This window comes from Grammomys surdaster, unplaced genomic scaffold (genome assembly GCF_004785775.1).
Source record: "Grammomys surdaster isolate TR1022 unplaced genomic scaffold, NIH_TR_1.0 132, whole genome shotgun sequence".
In the NCBI taxonomy this organism is placed as follows: Eukaryota; Metazoa; Chordata; class Mammalia; order Rodentia; family Muridae; genus Grammomys; species Grammomys surdaster.
Window position 1 is genome coordinate 1,793,252 of NW_021604590.1, and position 23,540 is coordinate 1,816,791.

At 38.7% G+C, this 23,540-nt stretch overlaps 1 protein-coding gene across 1 annotated transcript in view; it reads left to right on the forward strand.

Moving 5' to 3' along the window:
* The window catches only part of Smchd1 (structural maintenance of chromosomes flexible hinge domain containing 1), a 112,769-nt gene that overhangs the window by 22,969 nt on the left and 66,260 nt on the right, over positions 1 to 23,540 (forward strand). The window contains exons 8-17 of the mRNA XM_028762219.1: positions 3,948 to 4,114; positions 6,113 to 6,203; positions 6,774 to 6,984; positions 9,897 to 10,017; positions 14,502 to 14,685; positions 16,080 to 16,274; positions 17,481 to 17,594; positions 18,288 to 18,394; positions 19,491 to 19,573; positions 19,737 to 19,850. Coding sequence (XP_028618052.1) covers positions 3,948 to 4,114; positions 6,113 to 6,203; positions 6,774 to 6,984; positions 9,897 to 10,017; positions 14,502 to 14,685; positions 16,080 to 16,274; positions 17,481 to 17,594; positions 18,288 to 18,394; positions 19,491 to 19,573; positions 19,737 to 19,850 — 1,387 coding nt within the window. The remainder of the gene's footprint in view (positions 1 to 3,947; positions 4,115 to 6,112; positions 6,204 to 6,773; positions 6,985 to 9,896; positions 10,018 to 14,501; positions 14,686 to 16,079; positions 16,275 to 17,480; positions 17,595 to 18,287; positions 18,395 to 19,490; positions 19,574 to 19,736; positions 19,851 to 23,540) is intronic.

Sequence of the window (23,540 nt, forward strand, 5' to 3'; positions counted from 1 at the left end):
TGTATACGACACATTTTAAAAAGATTATGCGTATGAGTGTTTTGTCTGAAATTATGTGTATACACTACCTGTGTACCTGGTACCCCTGAAACCAGAAGAGGGTGTGTAAATCGCTTCATGAGATTTCTATTGAAGGTTGTACTGTCATTTTATCTGTCTGGAAGATTTCTATACACTGCTGGGTTATCTTTGTGGAACATTTTCCCCAAATTACAGATTTTTTTTTCTTCTACAGATTGTTAGAATTTGAATAACTGTGACAATTTGAACTTTAAACATGTTTATGATTTTTTTGGTTTAAGAAATGAGACTCATAAATTATATACTTTCAATGACTTTTCATTGACATACTTACCCGATCAATTTCGTATTTTTATGTTTTTTGTTTGTGGCCTCCATAGACTCATATTTTTTAATATTTGGCCTCCAATTGGTAGAACTGTTTGGAAAAGGATTAGGATGTGTATCTTTATTGGAGGAGGTATGCCACTGAGGGTTGGGAAGGAGTTTTCAAAAGCCCACACCAATCCCAGTCAAGCTGTTTCTGCCTGGTACTTGTGGATTGAGACGGAAGCTCTCTGCTCCTGCACCAGCACCACGCCTGCCTGCCTGCCCAATGCCCCCGTGATGATGGTCATGGACCTTACCACCTTCAAAGACATGGGCCCCAGTTAAATACTTTCTTTCATAAATTGCCACCATTATGGTGTTTTATCGCAGCAATAAATAAAATCATAACCAAGACAGAAGTTGGTACCTGAGATTGTAGTGTTTCTATGGCAGGCCTCACTGTGCTGTGGTTTGTTTGTTTGTGAAATGTGGTAGTCTTTAGGACTTTGGACCAAGTAAAGCAAGTGGATGCTGTAAACAGTGCCTAAAGGACAATGCTAGTCTGAGCTTGGAAATCAGTATTGCTGAGAGAAAGCCCAGCTCAAGAGATGTTAGAGTGTGGGCGACAATATTAGCAATTGGGCCAGAGACCATTCTTATGATATTTTGACAAGGAAAATGGCTACTTTTTGCTCCTGTCCTAAGAACCTGCCTGTGGCTAAATGGAAGTGTTTGGGACTAATTTCCTTGCAGCCTAATATTGGCTGTCTTGTACTTGTTAGTCATCTCTCCTTTGTAGGTCAATAGTAATGCAGAGTATGTAGGGGGAAAAACAGCGCTAGGGAATGTTAATGCTGGGCCCCTGGTTTGTGCTGATCGATAAGGAGCAGCGTAATAAAGGGAGCAGTGCCTTTAGGGTGAGACTCTTTCTAGCTCTACTTGCAATTTGTGAAAGGAAAAGGCCCATGGAATTATCTGATCCTACCAACAAAAACAACAAAACTTACACAAATGTAATTCAAAGAGGGGACCAGTTCTATCCTTAGCAGGCAGCTTAATTTGGCAGCACCTGCCACATAGTTCTGGCTTTAAAGTCTTGTAAAATACAGAGTGAAGAGGTATGGAGTCTTCCTGTGCCATTAAAGGAAAGGAAGCTACTGAGACCAGGCATGTGGCAGGGGAGTTTTCGCATGAAGGCTTGGAGATGCCGTGCCATGGATCTGTGAAAGTGAATCCTGGGGTGCACTGGATGCCCCAGGATGATGCCAGATCCTGGGCTGCCTGCCAGTGAGAGCTGCATTGGCAGTGGAACCAGCTCGAGAGGGCAGTGTGTTGCAGCCAGCAAAGCTGGAAGGACAGAACCAGGCTAAGCTCTTGACATCAGACGTGGGGCTACAGGGTTTGGAGTTAGACCTACTGGGTTTCATTCTTACTTTTGTCCAGTATTTCTTCATTATGCTCTCTTTCCTCCCTTTTGGAATGGTAATGTACTTTCTGTGCCATTTTATGCTAGAAATATGTAATTTGCTTTTTTATTTTATAGGGGCTTACCATTAAGAAATTTTCTCGAGTCTCAGAAGAGACTTTGAACTTTTAAACTGTGTAGAGACTGTGGAGACATCTGAAATCTAACTAAATTAATTTTGCATTATGATGTGGCAGTAAGCTGTGGGGTCTGGGAGTGGGGTGTAGTGGTTTGAGTTAGAGGGGTCCTCCTAGGCTCATCTGTTTGAATACTTGATCCTCAGTTGGTGAAACTGTTTAGGAAGGATTAGGAGGTGTGGCCTTGTTGGAGGAGGTGTGTCATTGAGGGTGGGCTTTGAGATTTAAAAAGCCCAGTTAGCTCTCCCATTGCTTCATGGTTGTGGATCAGATGTAAGCTCTCAGCTACTTCTCAGTGTCATGCCTGCCTTGGTGCTGCCTTGTTCCCCATCATGGTGATCATGGACTCAGCTAATCTCTGGAACCATAATCCCTACACCACCAACCTAGATTCTTCTTTTCTAAGTTGCTGTGGTCATGTTGTCCCTTCACAGCAATAGAGAGCAACAGCGACTGCTCATATGCTTGCCTTTTGCTTGTGCCTGAGCCAGGGCCTCATGTGTTAGTTTAGGCTCGTCTGGTGCTCATTATACAGCCTTAGCTGCTCTCTAACTTAGTAATCCTCCTGCCTCCGTCTCTAGAGTGTTAGAACTACAGACAGGATACTTAGATTGGCTGCTGTTTAGTTGGCTGCCTTTTCTGTTGCTGTAATACAGTATGCCAACAAAAGCAACTTAACCAGGAGTTGTTTGTTTTTGCTAACCATTCTAGACTTACGTTCATGCAGTGGTGGAGGTCATTGCCGGACGAGAGTGTGAGGCAGCCTGCCACACTGCATCCTCAGTCCAGACTGTCATATATGCTTAGCTCTCTTCCTTACAGATGAGTTTGGGACCACTGGGGCTCCTAACAGTAACTAACCTAATCAAGATAATCCTCACAGACATTCCCAGAGGCTAACCTTCATCAAGGTAGTTCCTTGAAGGTGTGCCTGGCTGACCTGCTCATGGGATTCTGTGAAATCGACAATGGCACTGTTCTTTGTTGTTTTTCCTCCAGTGCTAAGGATGGATCACAGAGCTTCTTCATCTAAGCAAACGTGTTTGGGTGTCAGTGGTACTAGTTTCTTCTCTCTCTTTCTCTATTTTTTTTTAAGAATTCTTTTTTTAATTTATATTTTTGTAAATTAAATTACAAAAGGACTGGAGAGGGGCTGTGCTTGTGCGTTGACATGCAGCTGCATATGGAGACCACAGTCATCTGGTCCCCTGGAACTGGAGTTGTAGGTGGTTAACCATAAGATACCTGTTTGTGGGTGCTGGGAACTGAGAACTGCGCTCTCTTCCTCAGATATTATCTCTGTAGCCCCCTTTGAACAATTCTTTTCAGCTATTTCTGTCCAACTCTTCCCTCCTTGCTACTGATTTTCAGAATGTAGGTGGATTGGAGGTCCTCTTTGTAAGGAGCAAATTAAGTCTTGAACGGGTGTGTGTTGTTGATGTGAGCTGGCCGAGTTGAAGACCAAAGCCTCAGTCCTGTGGGAAAATGGCAGGGCCTTCCCTTTAGGTTCATGGTCTCCATTCCTTCCTGATCTGAGTGGAAATGTTGATAGTGTTTGCAAAGAATGCCCATTGTAGCTCCCTCCTTCTGATATCCACGGCCTGAAGACTACGCCCTACAGAGACTTCTTTGCAGAGACTGTTCCTGCCAGTTGTCTGCTTCCTTGTTCCGCATATATAATACACCATCTTTCTGTCCAGCTGTATGAAGTAACATCCTCTCCCTGTTGAGCTGTTCATAACAAGCTTCTGGAGTGCTGTTGCTTCTCCATCAGCCCAGACTACCAATCCCAACTTAACTGGCCTGGAGCTCTCTCGGTAGCCTAGAATGGATTCAAATTCAGAGATCAGCCTGCTCTTGCCTCTCCCTAGTCCTGGATCGGAGGCATGCGCTACCATACCCAGCATTAAAATATTTTGAAATGATAAAAATAAGGTTTTTGAATCACTTTAACCCTTAAATATAGTTATAATTATAGGTTACCTAATCTGTTGTGTTTCTGTTCACTCTTTTAGCCAGCTGATTCTGTTCACATTACAAATGATGATGAAAGATTCCTACACAACCTTATTGTAGAAGAGAAAGAGAAAGATAGCTTTACTGCCGTGGTTATTACAGGGGTGCAACCAGAACACATACCGTACTTGAAAAATTATTTTCATCTTTGGACGCGACAGTTAGCGTAAGTAATTTGGTTCAAGAAATGTTCCTGCTTCCTTTTTTTCTTTCTCTTTTTTCCCCTGGAGACAGGGTCTTGCTGTACATCCCAGCTGGCCTGGAACTCCTCCCATTCTCCTCTTCCGTTATGGTTTACCTTTTGCCCTCTACTTTGTAAAGACAGAAAACAGAGAGAGAGATTGAAGTCTCTTTGGTATCTTTTCATTCAGTTTTCTTTGCGTTGGTACATTCCACACTATTCTGATGTTGATTTTTAAACAGTTATTCATCTGCTCATTCAAAAAATTAAAATAGATTACCTCATGTATTCAGCATTAATTGAAGCACAAGGTTTTTGACGCCTGCTACATCGAACAGAACAGCTTGAGACTTGGTTGAGCTCCGCCGCCACCCTCCGGTCACACTTGGTGCTTCTGTCCTGTGGCTGCAGTTTCCCCACTGTAATCTTAGGATTCCTGCCTGTTATCTTCAGTGTCTACAGGAATATCTACTGTGTTCCTACAGAGAACACATTGAGCCCATTGAAATAAGTAATGCACAGGCATTCCTTCAAATGTACCATGTTAATGATAAGTAATACGAAATACTAAAGTATCATTGTTATTCTAATAAACCTCTGATGGTTTATATCACATTGACCAAATCAGTTTGCTTAAGTTTCTCTTGTGTCTCTAAATGGTATTTACTCTCACTAGATTGTTTACATAGTTTTTTTTATTAGTCTGTCAGATGGTGTCTTTTCAAATGGGTATATCTTCACAAAATTCATATTTAAAAATCATCATATTTACTTCAAAGGCTGTTTATACTTAAGTCTGTATACATATACATATGAACAGAATATACGTTTTTGTTTTTTATATAAAAACAATTGACTCTTAGGAGAACCATTTTTCTTTATGGTAGTATTTTCAGGAGCGGCTAGGATGCTAAGTATTACTGTTCTCTCTGCTGCCCACCCTCGTCCCACCTTCCCTTTCCCTCTCTCTTTAGAGATAGACTCTCACTGTATCTCAGGCTGACCTGGAACTTGCAGTCCTCCTGCCTCTGTCTGTAAGTGCTGGGTCTACAAGTGTATACTACCAATCCCTACAAACCTAGGTTTTTGTGTTTGTTTGTTTGTTTGTTTGTTTGTTTTAATTTATGAGAAGGAATTCCATAAATCACTACTTGAAGAATAATTAGAGAAATATTTTATTGTCTTAAACAAAATGTTATTTTGTTTAACCTTTATTTAAAAAATAAGCTAACAAAGATTCCTGGCGACTTTTAATGGAATTTTGTTGAATTTATTAAATTTTATTTTGAAATGTTGGTATAATTTTCGTGCCCAAGTTGAGAAACCATAACTTATAGAGTAACCCCTCTACTTGAAGATTGCTAACGGTGTACATCTCTGTGCTCCCAGAGTCTTTGAGTACTTTCTAGAATAACCTTAACACACAGAGTTAGAGACTCTTACTACTACTACTACTTCTTCTTCTTCTTCTTCTTCTTCTTCCTCTTCCTCTTCCTCTTCCTCTTCCTCTTCCTCTTCCTCTTCTTCTTCTTCTTTTTAATGTATTCAGTACATTATTTTTGAAGTAGAATGTAGATATGGCTTTGGAAGGTGGAAAAGACTGGGCTAAATAAAGCTGAGTTTACCCAGCTCTAACTCTGTGGCCTAGACAGACTGTGTATCTGAATCCCCCAGCTCTAACTCTGTGGCCTAGACAAATTGTGTATCCGAATCTATAAATCGAAATGTAATACTTGATTTTAGAGTTTATTTTACCATCGGAATACTGTTTTTAAAAGAAATTCTGGGAGTGCATGGCTAGCTGTGTAGCTCAGTGGGAGGTGGCCACCTGTGGCATGCGTGAGAGCCTAGTGCTCCATCCCCAGGGATGAGGTGCTGGACAAGTGAGTGTCTTCAATGATGGAAACATAACAGGTTTTTGGTGGGAGATTATGTAAGCTATAGTGTCACGTTAGTAAAGAATAATGTTATTCTCCATTTTAGGCATATTTATCATTACTATATTCATGGACCAAAAGGAAATGAAATAAGTACAGCAAAAGACAGTGGACCTTTCAACAACATTGATATTGAAGTAAGACAAGGACGTTACAAGTACTACCTCAAATGATGTTTTCTTTGTCTTTGTTTTATTTTATTTTCTTAACGTTTTGGTAAACAGCCCTTGGCTTTCCCTCTGTTCACTCTTCCGTAGAGATAAGAACTGTGATTGAGCACAGTGCTTTTGAAAGCGAGGAGCAAGGGGGACGCATCTGTTTATGACAGTGTGTTTGTTCATGGCAGTCTTGTGGTGGTGGTAAGACTTAAAAGCACAGAGCCTTTTAGAACTGGGTTCTGCTTGTCCTTATCCAAACACACAGAGGAATCTCACGTAAAACGTCCTCCTTTGCACTTCTAACAAGAAAACTTAAATACGCTCATGACTAGTGTGCCCCTCAGTTCTGATTACTCCCTCTGTTTTACAATTGAATAGTCTTTACTGAACTGCTCCTTAGAGCTCCTAACCCACATGCAAATATGTATATCTTATGCAGATACGTGTATCTCTTAACTAGATGACTACTTTACAAAGCAAGGTGGATTTTGGTTGGGAACAGTAAAGTGGCCATAGAATTTAATTATTTTTACTTTATTTTTATTTTAGATTTCTTTGTTTGAAAAAGGAAAGACACCTAAGATTGTCAACCTAAGGGAGATACAAGATGACATGCAGACGTTGTATATAAACACAGCGTCTGATAGTTTTGAGTTCAAGGCTCATGTTGAAGGAGACGGTGTGGTGGAAGGGGTTATCCGGTATCATCCCTTCTTATATGACAGAGAGACGTATCCTGATGATCCATCCTTCCCATCAAGTATGTTAATCTGATCTGTTAGCTGAAAATATCATGGTGTGATTTTGGATAGTATTCTCTGAATGACTCCTAGTTGAGCTAGTAGGACTAGATAAAGTTAGACAGCTTTTTCTGTTTAACGTGGTTTAGTGTTTGTAACTTTTATAACTCCTGATAGTCTTTTGGTTTTTGTTTTAAAATAAATTTATGAATTATGTATGTTTAATTCATATACTTGTTTTACTTTATCTTTTAACAGTTTCATATATTTATATAAACATTTAATTTTTGTTTATATTCATTTCCAGGTTAAAAAATGAAACACTTGACTTTCAGAATTTTTCTTTTAATCTCTTACTGAGCTCAATTTTTATGTGTGTGCATGATATTCCTGTTTGTATTCTCTACAGTGTCTTTCTTTTATGTGTATTAAATTTTCATATTTTATACAATCATATCTACTCGTTTTTTAAATTATACTTCAATTTTATCTTACTTTTATGAGGCTTTTCATGCTTTAAGGTTCTTTGAAAGATCCTGTAGGATTTTGTTACGTTTCTTTGCTTGTATGTATGTAAATAATTCTATATGTGATATGTCTGTTTTCTGAGTGTGCTCAGTGTAAGATAGGTATTCACCTTAATATTTTCCATACAGTGTTCATTTACTTAAAGCAACACAAACAGTATACAGTTAGTTTATTGATGATCGAGTTGAAAAATATTTATTTTTGATAGAGTCTGGCCTCAGCTCAGCAAGGATCCTGTTAACCTTCTGTGTTGCAGTTACAGGCATGTGCAGCAATGCCTCCCTTCCTCTGTGTCGCAATGTCAGGAGTGTACAATAATGCCTCACTTGCAATGAATTTATGAATTAACAGTATTAAAACTTCTCGGATTCTTTAGTTGTCCCTAGTTTTCTGACCCAAGTCCTATCTTTGTCACTCTTGGTTTTGTTGTTTTAGGCAAACCACTCCCTGTGTTGGTGTTGCCATATGTAAAATAAATTGGTTTGTTTCAGTGATGTCATGAGGATTAAATAAGAAAATGAAGCCAGATGTGGTGTTATAGTCCTTAATCCAACACTTGTGAGGCTGAAATGGGAGGAGTGTTCGTGGCCAGCATGGACTATATGGCAAGACTCTGTCTTCAAAAGTAGGGAATGGGGAGAAACTAAGGCCAGGTGTTGGAATAGTGCAGGCATGCTTTCATGAGGGTGTCAGTACAAGAGTAGCTGTCAGTCAGTCCTACTGTCTATGGTGGGCCTCTGTTGTCAGTCAGTCAGTCAGTCAGTCAGTGCTACTGTCTCCTGTGGGTCTCCGCTGTCAGTCAGTCAGTGCTTCTGTCTCCTGTGGGCCTCTGCTGTCAGTCAGTGCTGCTGTCTCCTGTGGGCCACTGCTGTCAGTTAGTCAGTCAGTCAGTCAGTGCTACTGTCTCCTGTGGGCCTCTGCTGTCAGTCAGTGCTGCTGTCTCCTGTGGGTCTTCACAGTCAGTCAGTCAGTCAGTCAGTCAGTCAGTCAGTCGGTCAGTCAATCAGTCCATCAGTGCTGCTGTCTCCTGTGGGTCTTCACAGTCAGTCAGTCAGTCAGTCAGTCAGTCAGTCAGTCAGTCAATCAGTCAATCAGTGCTGCTGTCTCCTGTGGGCCTCTGCTGTCAGTCAGTCAGTGCTGCTGTCTCTGGTGGGCCTCTGCTGTCAGTCAGTCAGTGCTGCTGTCTCTGGTGGGTCTCTGCTGTTAGTCAGTGCTGCTCTGTCCTGTGGGCCTCTGCTGTCAGTCAGCCAACCAGCCAGCCAGCCAGCGCTGCTGTGTCCCATGGGTCTCTGGTCCCTACCATATTTGCTATTTCTAATTTTTATTTAAATCTTCTAGACAGAGTGATATAATTCTTCAAATGATGATGATGACGCTCAGAGAAATTCTTTTCAGACTAGAATGACATGTTACGTATAAATAGACTGAAGCTTTCTCACGAGGGCTTTTTGGGAAGAGAAGGAAGGCTCTGTTAATTTAGGTAGAGGACTTATGCCAGTATGTGTTAATACATCAGGAGCAAATGCTCAATTTATCCGGGTATTTAAGAATGTGTTGCTAAAAGCACAATGGCATTGATGATTGTACTAATTTGCTTTTAATACATGATAGTGTGTCATTTTCTGCCTATCTGGATTTGGAGATGTTATAGTTTTTATAAAGTTAAATTGAGTACTCTTAGCTCATTTGTCCAAAATAGATGAATTTGTTGCTACTTGACATTGTAAATTTCTTGATGATTTTCACATGAGTGTTGATAGTTTTAGTAGAATTGTGGAAATTGTGTTTCAGTTACAGATTTCAAGAGCCTATTTGTGGAGAAGACGGAGTTCACTATAGAAAAAAAAGTCTTTTTGGATGTATAACTTTTTTTTTAATTTTTAGAAATATATTTAAAAGCTGTCTCACTCTTTTAATCCCAGCACTCAGGAGGCAGAGGCAGGTGAATCTCTGAATTTGAGGTCAGCCTGATGTACAGAGTGAGTTTCAGGACAGCCGGGGCTACACAGAGAAACCCTGTCTGGGAAAAAGGAAAATAGAAAGGAAAGGAAAGGAAAAAAGGAAAGGGAAGGAAGAGAGAGAGAGAGAGAGAGAGAGAGAGAGAGAGAGAGAGAGAGAGAGAGAGAGAGAGAGAGAGAGAATTTTAAAGATCCTAGTCCTGTCAGCTAGTGTGCTAGTCCTTCTTCATATTATATTGTGTGTAGATAATCATTTGTATTAACTGTGAACTCTTAGAAATCTGTCTGTCTTTTTACCTAACAATATTTTCCGATGCAGTTTGAAGGACTATAGGCTGCATTTCTCTGAGGCAACTTTAATATACCCTTACAGAAATTGATTCCAAAGTAGTTAAAGTTGTTCCTGGTGTATAGCAGTGAAATGTTCCGCTTAACTTTTGCTGTAGAGTTAAGAGATGAAGATGACGACGACGATTGTTTCATACCCGAGAAAGCAGCAAGAGGGAAAAGGCCTATTTTTGAATGTTTTTGGAATGGACGGTTAATACCATATACGTCAGTTGAAGAGTAAGTTTTCATTGTTTTCGACTACATCTTTTGTGACCTGATTTTTTTTTAATTGAAAATAGATTTTTTTCTTACATTATATTCTGATTACACTTTCCCCTTCCCCAGCTCCTCTGAGGTCCATCCTACCTCCCTGAGTCGCACCTTTTCCTGCTCGCTCATTCAAAAGCAAACAGGGATTAAGGGAGGAAATACAGGAGAGACAGCTAAAGCTAAGAGCCATTTAAAGGGTCATATGGAACCTTCTTACAGTAAAAGCATCTTAAAACATACACATTTATAAAAGAAATCTATAAAGTGAAATGATCAAATCCTTCCCTTCAGGGCTTAGGAGAGGAGGTAGAAAGATTATAAGATAGCAGGGATGGAAGACACCAAGCCTTCTAGACACAGCAGGATTGACAGACATGAGAACTCACAGAGACTGAGGCAGCATGTATAGAGCCTGCATGGGTGAAAGACATTTAATCTTACTGTCCTAAGTCCCCCCACTCGTATCCACCCATAACTGTCTATTTCTCCTTCCTAGAGAAGCACTCCCCCTACCCACACCAGTCACTTAATGTATACCTAACCTCTATGGTTATGCAGACTGTAGCTGGGCTATTTAAGACTCAATAGCTAACATCAACATATAAGAGAATACATACCATTTTTTTTTTGGGTCTGGGTTTCCTAACTAAGCATGGCTCTTTTTCTAAATCTATTTACTTGCAAATTTTATTATTTCTTCCTTCTGCCCCCCTTCTTTCTTTCTATCCCTCCCCTCCAATAATATTCTATTGTGTAAATAGAATATTACCACGTTTTCTTCATCCATTTTATCTGTTGAAAGATATCTAGGCTGTTTCCAGTTCTGGCTATTATGAGCAGCAGTGAACATGGCTGAGCAAGTGTTTCTGTAGGAGGATGTAGAATTCTTAGGGCAAGTGCCCAAGAGTGATATAGATGGAACTTGAGGTAGATTGATTTCTAGGTTCCTGAGGAACTACCACACTGATTTCCATAGTGGCTGTACAAATCTGTACCCACACCAGCAATGGGATGAATTCTCCTTATCCTACCTCCTCGCCAGCATGAGCCGTCATTCATTTTATTGATCTTAGTTCTTTATCTATTTTAGATATTATCCCCTTTATTGGATACATAGTTGGTAAAAATCTTATTCTGTAGGGTGCCACTTGGTCAAATGTCTGTTGCCATACAGAGTTGAATTTCATGAGTTTCTGTTTATTGATTGTTGTTCTTAATGCCTGTGTTAATGCTGTTCTGTTCAGAAAATCTTTTGCTCTGCCAGTGAGTTCAAGACTGTCTCATACTTTCTCTCCTGCCATATCCAAGGAATCTGTTAAGTTGAGGTCTTTGGTTTCTTCAGAGTTGAGTTATACAGGGTGATAAGGATGGATGTATTTGGATTTTTTTCGTCACAAATATCCAGTTTTGCCACCATTGTTTATTGAAGATGCTGTTTTTTTTCCAGTGTGTATTTTTTATTTCTTTTGTCAAAACTTAGGTGTCCCTAGGTGTGTGGACTGGTGTTTGAGTCATCAGTTTGATTCCCTTTATCAATGTGCCTGTGTTTATGCCAATACCATGTTGTCGTTGTCGTTGTTGAACTCTGTAGCTCTATAGTACAGGTTTAAATAAGGGATGGTGATCCCTCCAGCAGTTCTTTTATTATCTAGGATTGTTTAAGCTATGCTGGGAATTTTATGTTTCTAGATGAAAGCTGAAAATTGTTCTTTCAAAATCTGTGAAAAATTGTGTTGGAGTTTTGATGGGGATTACACTGAAACTGTAGATTGTTCTTGGTAGGATGGCCATGTTTTTTTTTTTAAAACTATCTTTTCATCCCCTGTTACATTTGCCAGTTTCTTAAATGTCTTCAAATTTTCGTCATACAAGTATTTCACGTGTTTGATTAGAGATACCTCAAGATAAATTTTATATTGTTTGTGTCTATTCTGAAAGGTGGTGTTTCCCTGATTTCTTTCTTAGTCCCTTTGTGATTTGTATATAGAAGGCTACTGATTTTTTTTTGAGTTAATTTTCTACCAGCTATATTGCTAAAAGTGTTTACCAGCTCTGTGAGTTCCCCTGTGGAAATTTTCAAGTCACTTACATGTATTATTATTATATCCTCTGCAAATAAAGATGTTGACTTTCTCCTTTTCAGTTTGTTTACCATCGATTTCCTTGATTTGTCTCATCGCTCTAGCTACGATTCAAGTATTATATTTAATGGGTAGAGTAGAGTGGACAACCTTGTCTTGTTCCTGAGTTTAGTAGAATTGCTCTGGGTTTCTCTTCATTTAAATTGATGTTGGCTGTGGGTTTGTTGTAAACTGCCTTTATTATGTTTAGGCATGTCCCTTGAATCCCTAATCTGTCTACTTTTATCATGAAGGGGTCTTGGATTTTGTCACAGGCTTTTTTTTTCTTCCAGTTTATTTTTAAGTTAGATTACTTTTATTGATTTTCCTATGTTAAACCATCCCTGCATCTCTGGAATGAAGCCTACTTGATCATGGTGGGTGATCTTTTGGATATGTTCTTGGATTTGGTTTGCTGGTATTTTGTTGAGTATTTTTGCATCGATACTCACAAGGGAAATTGGTCGTAATTCTCTGTGTTTAGTATGTGCTTTGGGTATCAGGGTAACTGGCCCATAAAATGAACCTGATAACGGTCCTCCTGTTTCTATTTTGTGGAATACTGTTAGGAGTATTGGCATTGACTCTTCTTTGAAAGTCTGGTAGAATTCTGTCCTAAAACCATTTGCTGTAGAATTGTTTTGATTGGGAGACTTTTAATGGCTGCTTCTATTTCTCTGGGGCTTATAGATCTATTCAAATTGTTTATCTGATCTTGGTTTAACTTTTGAAAGTGGCACCTATCGAGAAAATTATCCATTTCTTTTAGATTTTCCAGTTTTGTGGAATGTAGGTTTTGAATATGTCCTTATTCTCTCTGGATTTCCTGCATGGTCTATTTTTTTTTTGCCCCCATTTTCATTTCTAATTTTGTTAATTTGGATGTTCTCTTTCTGTCTTTTAATTAATTTAGATAAGGGTTTGTCAATCTTACTGATTTTCTCAGAAAACCCACTGTTGCATCGAATCTCTGGATTTTTGTTTATGTTCTATTGATTTTAGCCTTGATTTTAATAGTTCTTGGTGTCTAATCATTTTGGGTTATGATTTCTTCTTTTTTGTTCTAGAGATTTCTGAAATACTGTTAAGTTAATAGTATGAGATCTCTATTTTTTTTTTAACCTAGTCACTTAATGCTAACTTGCCTGTTAGAATTATCTTCATTATATACCAGAGGCCTGGGTAAATTGTGTTTTCATTTTCTTTCAATTTTAAAACTTTTAAAACTTCCTTCTTAATTTCTGTTTTGACTCATTTTTCATTCAGTAATGAGTTATTCAGTTGGCATGAGTTTGTAAACTTTGTGTCGTTTCTATTGTTGATACCCAGTTTTAAATCCGTGGTAGTCTTATAGGGTACCTGATTTTACATTAGTATTCTTGTATCTTTTGAGACTTGCTTATGTCCAAGTTGTGTGGTCTGTTTTGGAGAACATTCCATTGGGGGTGGGCAGAGAAGAAGGTATATTCTTTTGTGTTTGGGTGAAAAAAATGTTCTATAAATATCTGTTAGGTCCGTTTGGTTTATGGCATCAGTTAGCTCCAGTATTTCTCTGTTTAGTTTTTGCTTGGCTGACCTGTCTCTTGGTGAGCGTTGGGTATTGAAGTCTCTCACTCTCAGTGTGTAAGGGTCAGTGTGTGGCTGTAGTAGTGTTTTGTGTTAATTACTTTGGATGCTCTCATGGTTGGTGTACAGATGTTCAGAAGTGGGATGTCTTCTTGGTAAATTTTTCCTTTGAATATGTAATGTCCTTCTCTATCTCTGCTGGTTAGTTTTGGTTTGAAGTCTATTTTTGTCAGATATTACTATGGCTGCATCAGCTTGTTTCTTAGGTTCATTTTCTTGGAAGATCTTTTTCCATGATTTTACCCTGAGGTGATGTCTGTCTTTGATGTTAAGGTGTGTTTCTTCAATGGAGCAGATGGATTCTGCTCACATCCATCCTTTGAGTCTGTGTTTTAGTTTCCCTTTACTGGGAAATTGAGACCATTGATGTTGAGAGATCAGTGAACAGTGTTTGGTGCTTTCTCTTATGTTGTTGTTCCTCCCCCTTTTAGTTTGCTGGTTGGAGATTATTTATTCCTTGTGTTTTCTCGGGTGTAGTAGTTAACCTCTTCTGGTTGGAAGATTTTTTTTGTTTTGTTGTTTTTGTTTGTTTGGTGCCTTCAGTAGAACTAGATTTGCAAATAGATACTGATTAAATTTGTTTTTATAGTACAGTGTTTCTCTTTCTCCATTTATTGTAATTGAAAGTTTTGCTGGGTATAGTAGTCTGGGTTGGCATCTATTAATCTAATCTTTTTACTGACCAATAATGTTGTTCTGTTCCAGCTTTGACTGGTGTGCTCCTCCTAAGAAGAGAGGGCTTGCCCCAATTGAGTGCTTTAATAGAATATCTGGTGCATTATTCACTAATGACAAATTTCAGGTCAGCACAAATAAACTGACATTTATGGATCTTGAGCTGAAATTGAAAGATAAGAACACCCTTTTTACAAGAATTTTAAATGGACAGGTATGCCTTTTAAGTGTCAAGCTTTGAATATTTGTCAATGATCTCTCTTTAAAAAGACCAAACGTATATGCTAAGTTGGTTTGTACTAATATTTTACATACTTTAAATTCATGTACTCAGAAGACTTCTGTGTTCAAATAATCAATGTTCGGTGGGATAAAAATTTAAATATTGTGTGTGTACATGTGTATATGCTTGTGTGTGAAATCATATGCCCACCAAGGCCAAAGGAGAGTATCAACTTTCATAGAACAGGACTTATAAGCAGTGACCACCCAAAGGTCAGCAAGTGAACTTAACAGCTGAGTCATTTCCTTTAATAAATTTGTATTTGAATACAATATAATTGTAGAATTATAGAATTGTATATACATATCAGTATGTGTAACTTTTATGCCTTTGTATATTAGTTAAATTTTTTTGTAAGACTAGTGGTTTAACTTTTGAGTTTTTAACTATTTGTTCTACTAAAAAAAATTTTAAGTTGCCTACACTGTGTTTGGGTAAAATTTACCCACCTTTATTAGATGTTCTCTCTCTCTCTGTCTCTTTCTCTCTCTTGAGATAGTCTTTTGTAGGGCAGGCTTGCCTCAAACCTTTTATAGCCTAGCCTGGCCTTGAACTCCTGGTCCTCCCGCCTCTACCTCCTCAGTGCTCGTGCATATGTGTGTCAAAGCTTACATGTCAAGGTCAAGGTACAGCTTGCTGGAGTCAGTTACCTCCTTCCACCATGTGAGTTCTAAAGATGGGACTCAGGTTTCCAGGCTTGATGGCAAGTGTCTTTACTGGGTGAGCCACTTTACTAACTGCAATTTTCATCTTGCTTTTTGAGTTACCAGGGTGGGTGGGTATAATTATGGAATGCTTTTGGCTTAAAGGTGATTTGAGATTGATCAGTATTAAAGTTACATGCACTGGTAATGAAACAAAACCAAAGCAGTTCCATTGTGAAGAAAGTTTTAAAAGTTTAATAAGACTAATTGTGTATTTTCTGCCTACACGCCTCAGAATCACTTACTCTGCACTACTCTTTCAGAAGTTTAACGCTTAGCTGCCAAAAGATAGATCATCGCCACCCTTAAATCACCAGACATGTCCGTCATGTAACACAGTATCTATACTCCTTCATTCTTAGAAGTCAAGTCATTTTAAATTTTGCTTCTTTTTTTATATAAAAGAAATCTGTATTAATGAAAGATACAAAATCAAAACATGCCTTAATTTTATGAAATGTCCTAAGTTTGTATAAGACAATATATGGTAAGGTAGTTTAATTTCTAGCTAGGTTTTCTGATGTATGATATGTGGAAGGAAAATAAAATGAGTGACAAAAGTGTATGGTTCTATGTGTCTATTAATAGCTGTATTTCATGGAACATTTTTAATTTTTACAGGAGCAGAGAATGAAAATTGACAGAGAATTTGCTTTATGGCTGAAGGATTGTCATGAAAAGCACGACAAACAAATAAAGTTCACGCTTTTTAAAGGAACAATTACCCGTCCAGATCTTCCCACTAAAAAGCAAGGCCCCTGGGCAACATTCTCAGCAATAGAATGGGACGGGAAAATATACAAAGCAGGCCAACTGGTAGGTGCAGCCTGCATCCAAGCTAAGTTCTTAGAGTTGCCCGCTATTATAGGCGTATTGGAGTTTATTAACTACAAAAATGCTTATGTTAGTTTCAGTGGAACCAGTAAAGAGTTAAAAAAAAAAGCAATTTTAATATATAATTTCTGTATCTTTTTAAATATTGTATTTATTTGCCAAAGGCTCCATTAGCAAAGTATTATTTCATCTCTTAACATTAATCTTACACACTTGGAGTAAAAGCATTTTTTTAAATGCGTTATAATTTATTTTAGCTACTTTTGTTGCTGAATAGTATTTTCTGATTTTAAATGCATTGTGAGCATAGAGACTGAAATGTGCTTAGATCTTTGGAATAGTCTACCCTACAAATGGAAGTCGTATAAGCGTGGATGAGATGAAGACGGTCTGAATGAAAGGAAGATGTTAGGAGAGGATGGTTTTCTGACACTGGATGATGTGAGGACTTGGAAGAAGAGAGCAAATCATAAAATGCTTTGGGTAAAAATCGGCATTTGAGTTAACCTCAGATGAGGAAGAAGTTTGGATATACTCAGCAGTTGCAAACGTAGAAAGACACCCACTCCCTCCATTTCTGTGGGGTGCCAGCATAGAGTTAAGGCCTAGAGGTAGCGAGGACTGAGGGAGCAGGTGACAAAGGAGATGAAAAGGCTGTCTAACGGAGTGGGAGGGAACGAGAAGTTAGGGCCGCCATGCAGCCAAGGGAAGGGCTGCCAGGAGTAGGGAGTAATCAGTTCACAACTCCATGGACGTGAGTAAATGTTGTTTAGATAACCAGTGCTGAAAAATATAAACCACTAAGTTGGTGGGTTTGTCCTGCTACCCAGTGTACAGATGAATCAAAATAGCTTATAGTGATTTCTGATTTGTTTTAAATTTCTGAATGAGACTACGGATACTACCCTTTCAACGGAAGAGATTCAGATTTTGAGTTTTGAGACATTGTCACTATGTGGCTTTAGGCTGTCCTGTAACTGAGCAACTAGTGTTCAACTCCCAAGTGTAGGGATTATAGCAGGAAGTTCCTACAACACAAATTTGATTAAAGTGCTAAGCTTCACACTTTTTAGTCATTCGCCTCATTGGTTTTTGTAGTAACTGTCAATAAGAGTATTTTTCACATGCATAAGAGTTTTATGAAGTAGTTATTATTAAACTGAATTGTTTTTTAATGCTAAATATTAGGTCAAGACAATCAAGACACTTCCTCTCTTTTATGGAAGCATTGTAAGATTTTTCCTTCATGGTGATCATGATGGAGAAGTGTACGCTACAGGAGGTGAAGTTCAGATTGCAATGGTAAGAAAGGACGTGACTGTGAGTATGAAAGTCTCGCGGTGCCACTGTTACATAATAGTGGAGGAAAGATAATGATATTTTAAAATTCACTTGCATTTTGGAAGTGGTTGTTGTCAGCATGATTTTCTGTTCCATATTTAATAATATGTTTGTAATAATCTGTATTACTTTGTTCAATCTATATCTATATGTCCAATCTTTTTACATATATGCATGTTACCATTAGTCTCATCGTACATTTGTAAAAGGCAGATTTCTATTAGGTTTACAGACAAATAGTCCCTGGGCAGAATTCTAATTCAAGAATAAACAACCCCAAGATTAAAAAGTTTTTTTCTCCTTACACTGTTTCTTCTTACTTGAATTTTGTTAGAATTATATAGGTCAGATGAAAGGTGAGAACCGTCCCTAGAGGTGGAGGAGAAGCCGATCCCCAGGAATCGTCCTCTAACCTCCACACGTGTCTGCACACCCATTCTGCGTGTGCACAGAGGAACACGTTTTTAAAGTCAGATTTTTAAAAGTGGATAAACAGTTAGATGTTTAAGAATAGATAACTCTGATTTGCATACTTAATTAGGGTGAAACCGATGGAGAAATAAACAGATTAGATTGTTTAGTCACTCAGCAGCCTCGCTTGGTAACTAAGTTTAAATTGTCTCATTTGCAATGTTGGTGTAAATTTTTGTTCAGGAACCCCAGGCGCTGTATGATGAGATAAAAACTGTGCCCATTGCAAAGCTGGACAGGACAGTAGCCGAGAAAACAATTAGAAAATATGTAGAGGATGAAATGGCAAGGTAAGTTGAATTTCAAGATACAAGCCTAGACAATGTAAGAATGGGCTGGGCGCCATAGCACATAGGAGAGTCAGAGGCAGGCCAGTCTCTAGAGTTCCAGGCCAGCCTGGGCTATGGAGCCAGTTCCAGGCCAACCAGTCCTACCTAGTGATACCCTAAAGAAAATCTTAAAAATATTATTGTAATCCAAGATTGTAGTGCTGTTCAGTATTTTTGTATGTGTCATGTGCCCTGAGGTAAACTCTTTGACATTAAATATGAGAGTTATATTTAGACAGGAACCTAGATTTGTAGAAAAAGATAAAAATATTGTCTAAAGTGTCACATCTATTTATACCTTGACAGAGGCATTTAGAATAATTTTGTGTAGTTTAGCTAGAGGAAACTAGCACTTTCTAAGAAGTAACGAACAGTGAAAAAGTAGTAGCCAGTAAGATTCTAGCAGATGGCCCCCCAGGAAACTGAGGAGGGACATTGAGGGCCACCTGAGCTATATAGTAAGTTTTAGGACAGCATGTATTAATGTAGAGAAGGCCCTACCACCATCACTTCAAAATCAAACAAAAAAAAAGGGGGAGGGGGAAGAAAATTAAATAGATTAAATTTCTATTTTTGAATTAAGGTAATAATGCTACTTAATTTGGTTTTTTGTTTGTTTGTTTGTTTGGTTTGGTTTGGTTTGGTTTGGTTTGGTTTGGTTTGGTTTGGTTTTTCGAGACAGGGTTTCTCTGTATAGCCCTGGCTGTCCTGGAACTCACTCTGTAGACCAGGCTACCCTCGAACTCAGAAATCCACCTGTCTCTGCCTCCCAAGTGCTGGGATTAAAGGCGTGCGCCACCACTGCCCAGTGCTACTTAATTTCTGACTAGAAAATTTTACTTTGTTTTTAAAAGGTATTTTATACTATAAATCAAGAGAAACATATCTAAGTGCTAATATCAAGATTTTTACTTTGGGTTTTTATTAGGCAAAGAAAGAGTAGCCAAACTTTTCAGAATCTATCAGTAGTACCTAATATTCTGGTGGTTTGCATATTTTTACTTAATGCTGTCATTAACTGAATTCACAAAACATTAATATGCTCATTTTATAATAGGCTTCCTGATAGATTGTCTATAACTTGGCCTGAAGGAGATGAATTATTGCCAAATGAAGTTAGGCCTGCTGGAACGCCAATCGGTATGTTGTTTTCTAATATCCCCTCCCAGTGGTTTTGTCTAATATTTTTTTTAATTGTCCATTTTTATATGGAAAACTGTAAAATATTGAAACGTAGCACGGAGAGCTTCCAGATTCTCAGTGGGTAATTATGACACCCTTTCTTTTCATTTTGGGCTCACAGGTGCGTTAAGAATTGAAATTCTAAACAAAAAGGGAGAAGCAATGCAGAAGCTCCCAGGAACAAGTCATGGGGGATCAAAGAAGCTGCTGGTCGAACTGAAGGTGATTCTACACAGTAAGTATGTAGATTAACTCGGGCCTTTGTAAATAGGTAAGAAAAAAATGAATGTCTTTAATTTTTCATGTCTTCAATAAGGTTAATACAGAGAATTTGGTTAAAGTTACAAAATAGAAATTAAGATGTACTCTTCCAAAAAGTCAGGTAGGGCAACCCAACTGAGGAATAGCTAAGTGCCGAAAACGCAAGGAATAAGGAAGTTTTTATTGCTTGAAAAAAGAAATCTAATCTGTAAATCCCTAAGTTTTTCTAATGAATTTGGAGTACATTTCCAGGAAGTAGGAAAGGAGAAGTGATTTGATCAAGCCTAGGATTTTTTTTGGAACAAGGTTGTTCCGGTGCCACTTGTACCTTACTGCCAGCACAAGTTAAACAGCCTCTGAGCGGGGAGCGAGGATTAAAGATAGAAAAGGCAGCCGGGCGGTGGTGTCACATGCCTTTGATCCCAGCACTTGGGAGGCAGAGGCAGGAGGATTTCTGAGTTCGAGGCCATCCTGGTCTACAGAGTGAGTTCCAGGACAGCCAGGACTATACAGAGAAACCTTGTCTCGAAAACAAAACAAAACAAAACAAAACAAAACAAAAAAAAGATAGAAAAGGCAGAAAGGAGAAGCAAGAGACAGAAACGGGAGGGCTGCAGGTCAATACCATGCCAGCAATGAGTTCATTTTCTTAGCCTTTTTATAAATACCATGGAAAGCAAAGCCACAAGTTAACAGAAACAATTGCTAAAATATACATTTAAGACGTCTGTTCTCATCCAAAAGCCTCCAACACTTTCACTTTTCGGGAAGCTCCACTTCCAGGTGTATTCTTCACTGTGTTCCCCCCACCCCACCCCTGTAGTCAAGCCCCATATTGGGCGCCACCTGCCAGTCAGTCAATGGGAAAACCACAACTGGGGGAGTGAGGTTTGGAAAGAGTCAAAGAGATTAGAGTTCAGGAGGGCTAACAGTAAACACTGCACAACAAGTATATCCTCTCAGTACCCTTTAAAGACAAACAACACAAAGCATGACTGGTTCCAGGAAGTTAAACAATAACCACAAATGCTTACATGACAAGTTTATGGTACACAGGTTCTATGTTTGACCAAGGCCATTTTCTTCAGGCTTAGACAGTCTCTCAAGGACATATGCATAAGCAGAGGAACTTGGCGGAATATAATGCATGTCTTAACTAAAAGACCAATGTCAGCGGACTCATTCATATGCTCCCCACAGAGGTGGCTGCATAAAGCCACTACTAGTGTGGGTGTTGAGTCTCAGAATCCCCTGCAGCTCGTGGGTAGCTGCCCTGCAGAGCACAGCTAACTCTGTGGATTTTATTTTATTTGGCTTTAGGATGGGGTCTTAAAGATAGGCTTGGGATGCTGCTGATGATACTGCTTTGCTTTTCACTCTACCACAATGTTAGTAATGTTTTATTTTCTGTAAGTTAGAGATTATCTAGGAAGTTTAATTGGACTCATGTCAGTTTCTGTTTCATAAGGCAAGAATCAGTATTTCAGAGTTAATCCATATTTCTTGAATATTAAATCAAGAACCACATGTCTAAGTGTCCTGCTTTTAGTACTGGTAAGATGGTTCATTTAACTGCTTTGACTGTTAAACTCACCTTTCATCCTCTTGGAACTGCTTCATTATGTTCTTTGCTTGAGTTATTGTAAAATGATATATCTTTTTATCCTGAGTAATCATTCTTCCTAATATATTGTTTAAAATTCATGTGAAAGGCAGTATGCAGACTAGGCTTGATTTATTTTTGTTGTATTTCTTTAAATTTCAAACTCCAGTCAGCTAGTGCTCCATAATACTACTCAGTGAGTGAGAGAAGGAGGAGGAGGAGGAGGAGGAGTGGCTGTTGTGATGTGTGGAGTTTGATGCATTGAACACGTGTATATTGTAGGACAGCCTAGAGCCCGCCCTCTTAAACAAGTTCTTGATCCTTGGCCTGCTTCAGTCTCCTCTTACTCCTTCCTCATTGCCACTGAGGTATATAGCTTGCTGTAGCTGGTTGTATAGTCTGAGAAGCTCTCTTTAGAGACTTTGATGCAGGTACAGCTTGGATCTGTTATTGTTGTTGTTGTTGTTTGTGACTGGGTATTAACTTTGTAGCCTACTTGGCTAGGTTACCCTCCCTCACAGAACTCCATCTGCCTCTGCCTCTTAAGTGCTGGGATTACAGGCATGTGTGACTGACTGTGCCTGACCCTGTAAAATTTAAATCCTGATTTAAAGTGTAGAAAAGAATTTCTGATTGATAATTCTAGGCTCAGGTGGATTCACTGATAAATTCCACCAGACCTTAAAAGAAGAACAAACATCAATGCTTCTCAAATTATTTAATATATCAGGAAAAGAAGCCACACTGCCAAATTGTTTTTACAAATCCAATATTACTCTGATTCCAAAACTGGATAAAGACACAGCAGGAAAAGAAAATTATAGACAAATCTCCCCAGTAGACATACTTGTGAAAAATTTCAGCAAAATAATTTGTTGAGTAAAGAAAACATAAAAAGATCATTAATCATGATCAAATAGATTTTATTTCGGTAGTACCTGGATCATTCAACATCTACAAATCAATAAATTTGATATATCATATAAATAGATTTAAAGGTAGAAAATAGATGATCATATTAACAAATTACAGAAGATTAATAATCCAATATTATTTTATTCTAGAAAAGCCCTGAAGAAACTTAAAAAGAAGGAACGTATCTCAACCTAGTAAAGTCTATATTCAATGTACTAAGAGCCAACATTATATTATTTTTAAAAGACTTAAATTTTATTTATGTGCCTGTGTGTGTTTCTGAGTGAGTGCTTGCATCTGCCTGTGGAGGCCAAAAGAGGGTTTTGGATCCTGGAGCTGGAATTACAAGGGGTTATGAGCCTCACATTGTGGGTGTTGGGATTTGAATTCTAGTCCTTTACAAAGACAGAACATGCTCCTAACTGCTGAACCATCTCCAGCCCATTGTATTATATTAAATGGGAAAGAACTCAAAGTGGTTCCACTAGAATCAGGAACAAGATAAAGATACTCCCTTTTTTTCACCCTTAATCAACATGCTGGAAGCCTTAGCTACCTCAGTGTGACAAGAGGACATGAGAGGGGTACAGACAGACAAAGAGGAGTGTCCCTTTTTTGCAGGTATATTTTACTCATAAGAAAGTCTAAGAACTCGACTAGAAAATTAGAACTGATGACCACTCAGTAAATGAGAGGATAAAAAGCATGACAGAAGCCTGTGTATCTACCACTGATGACACACAGGCTCAGGAGGCGATCAGGGAAATCGTCCCATCCATGAGTTCCTTGAAAATCAATACCTTGAGTCAAACCTAATCAAGTAAAAGCTTTTAAAGAGTGAAGTTGAAGAACACACTGCAAGACGGAAAGAACTGCTGTGCTCCTGGATTGGAAAGTTCGGTACTGTGAAAGGGATGTCTTACCAAAGCAGTCTGTAGATTCACGCAGTCCAGAAAAATACCAATGCTGTTCTTCGAGAAACACAAAAGGATATCAGAAAATTCAATTGGAAACGCAGAAAGCTACTCTGATCAAGAGTAGGTCTGGCTGGGCATGTGGTTCATGCCTTTCATCCCAGTGGATGAGATGTTCAGAGGCAGGGGCAGGGGCAGGGGCAGGGGCAGGGGCAGGGGCAGGGGCAGGGGC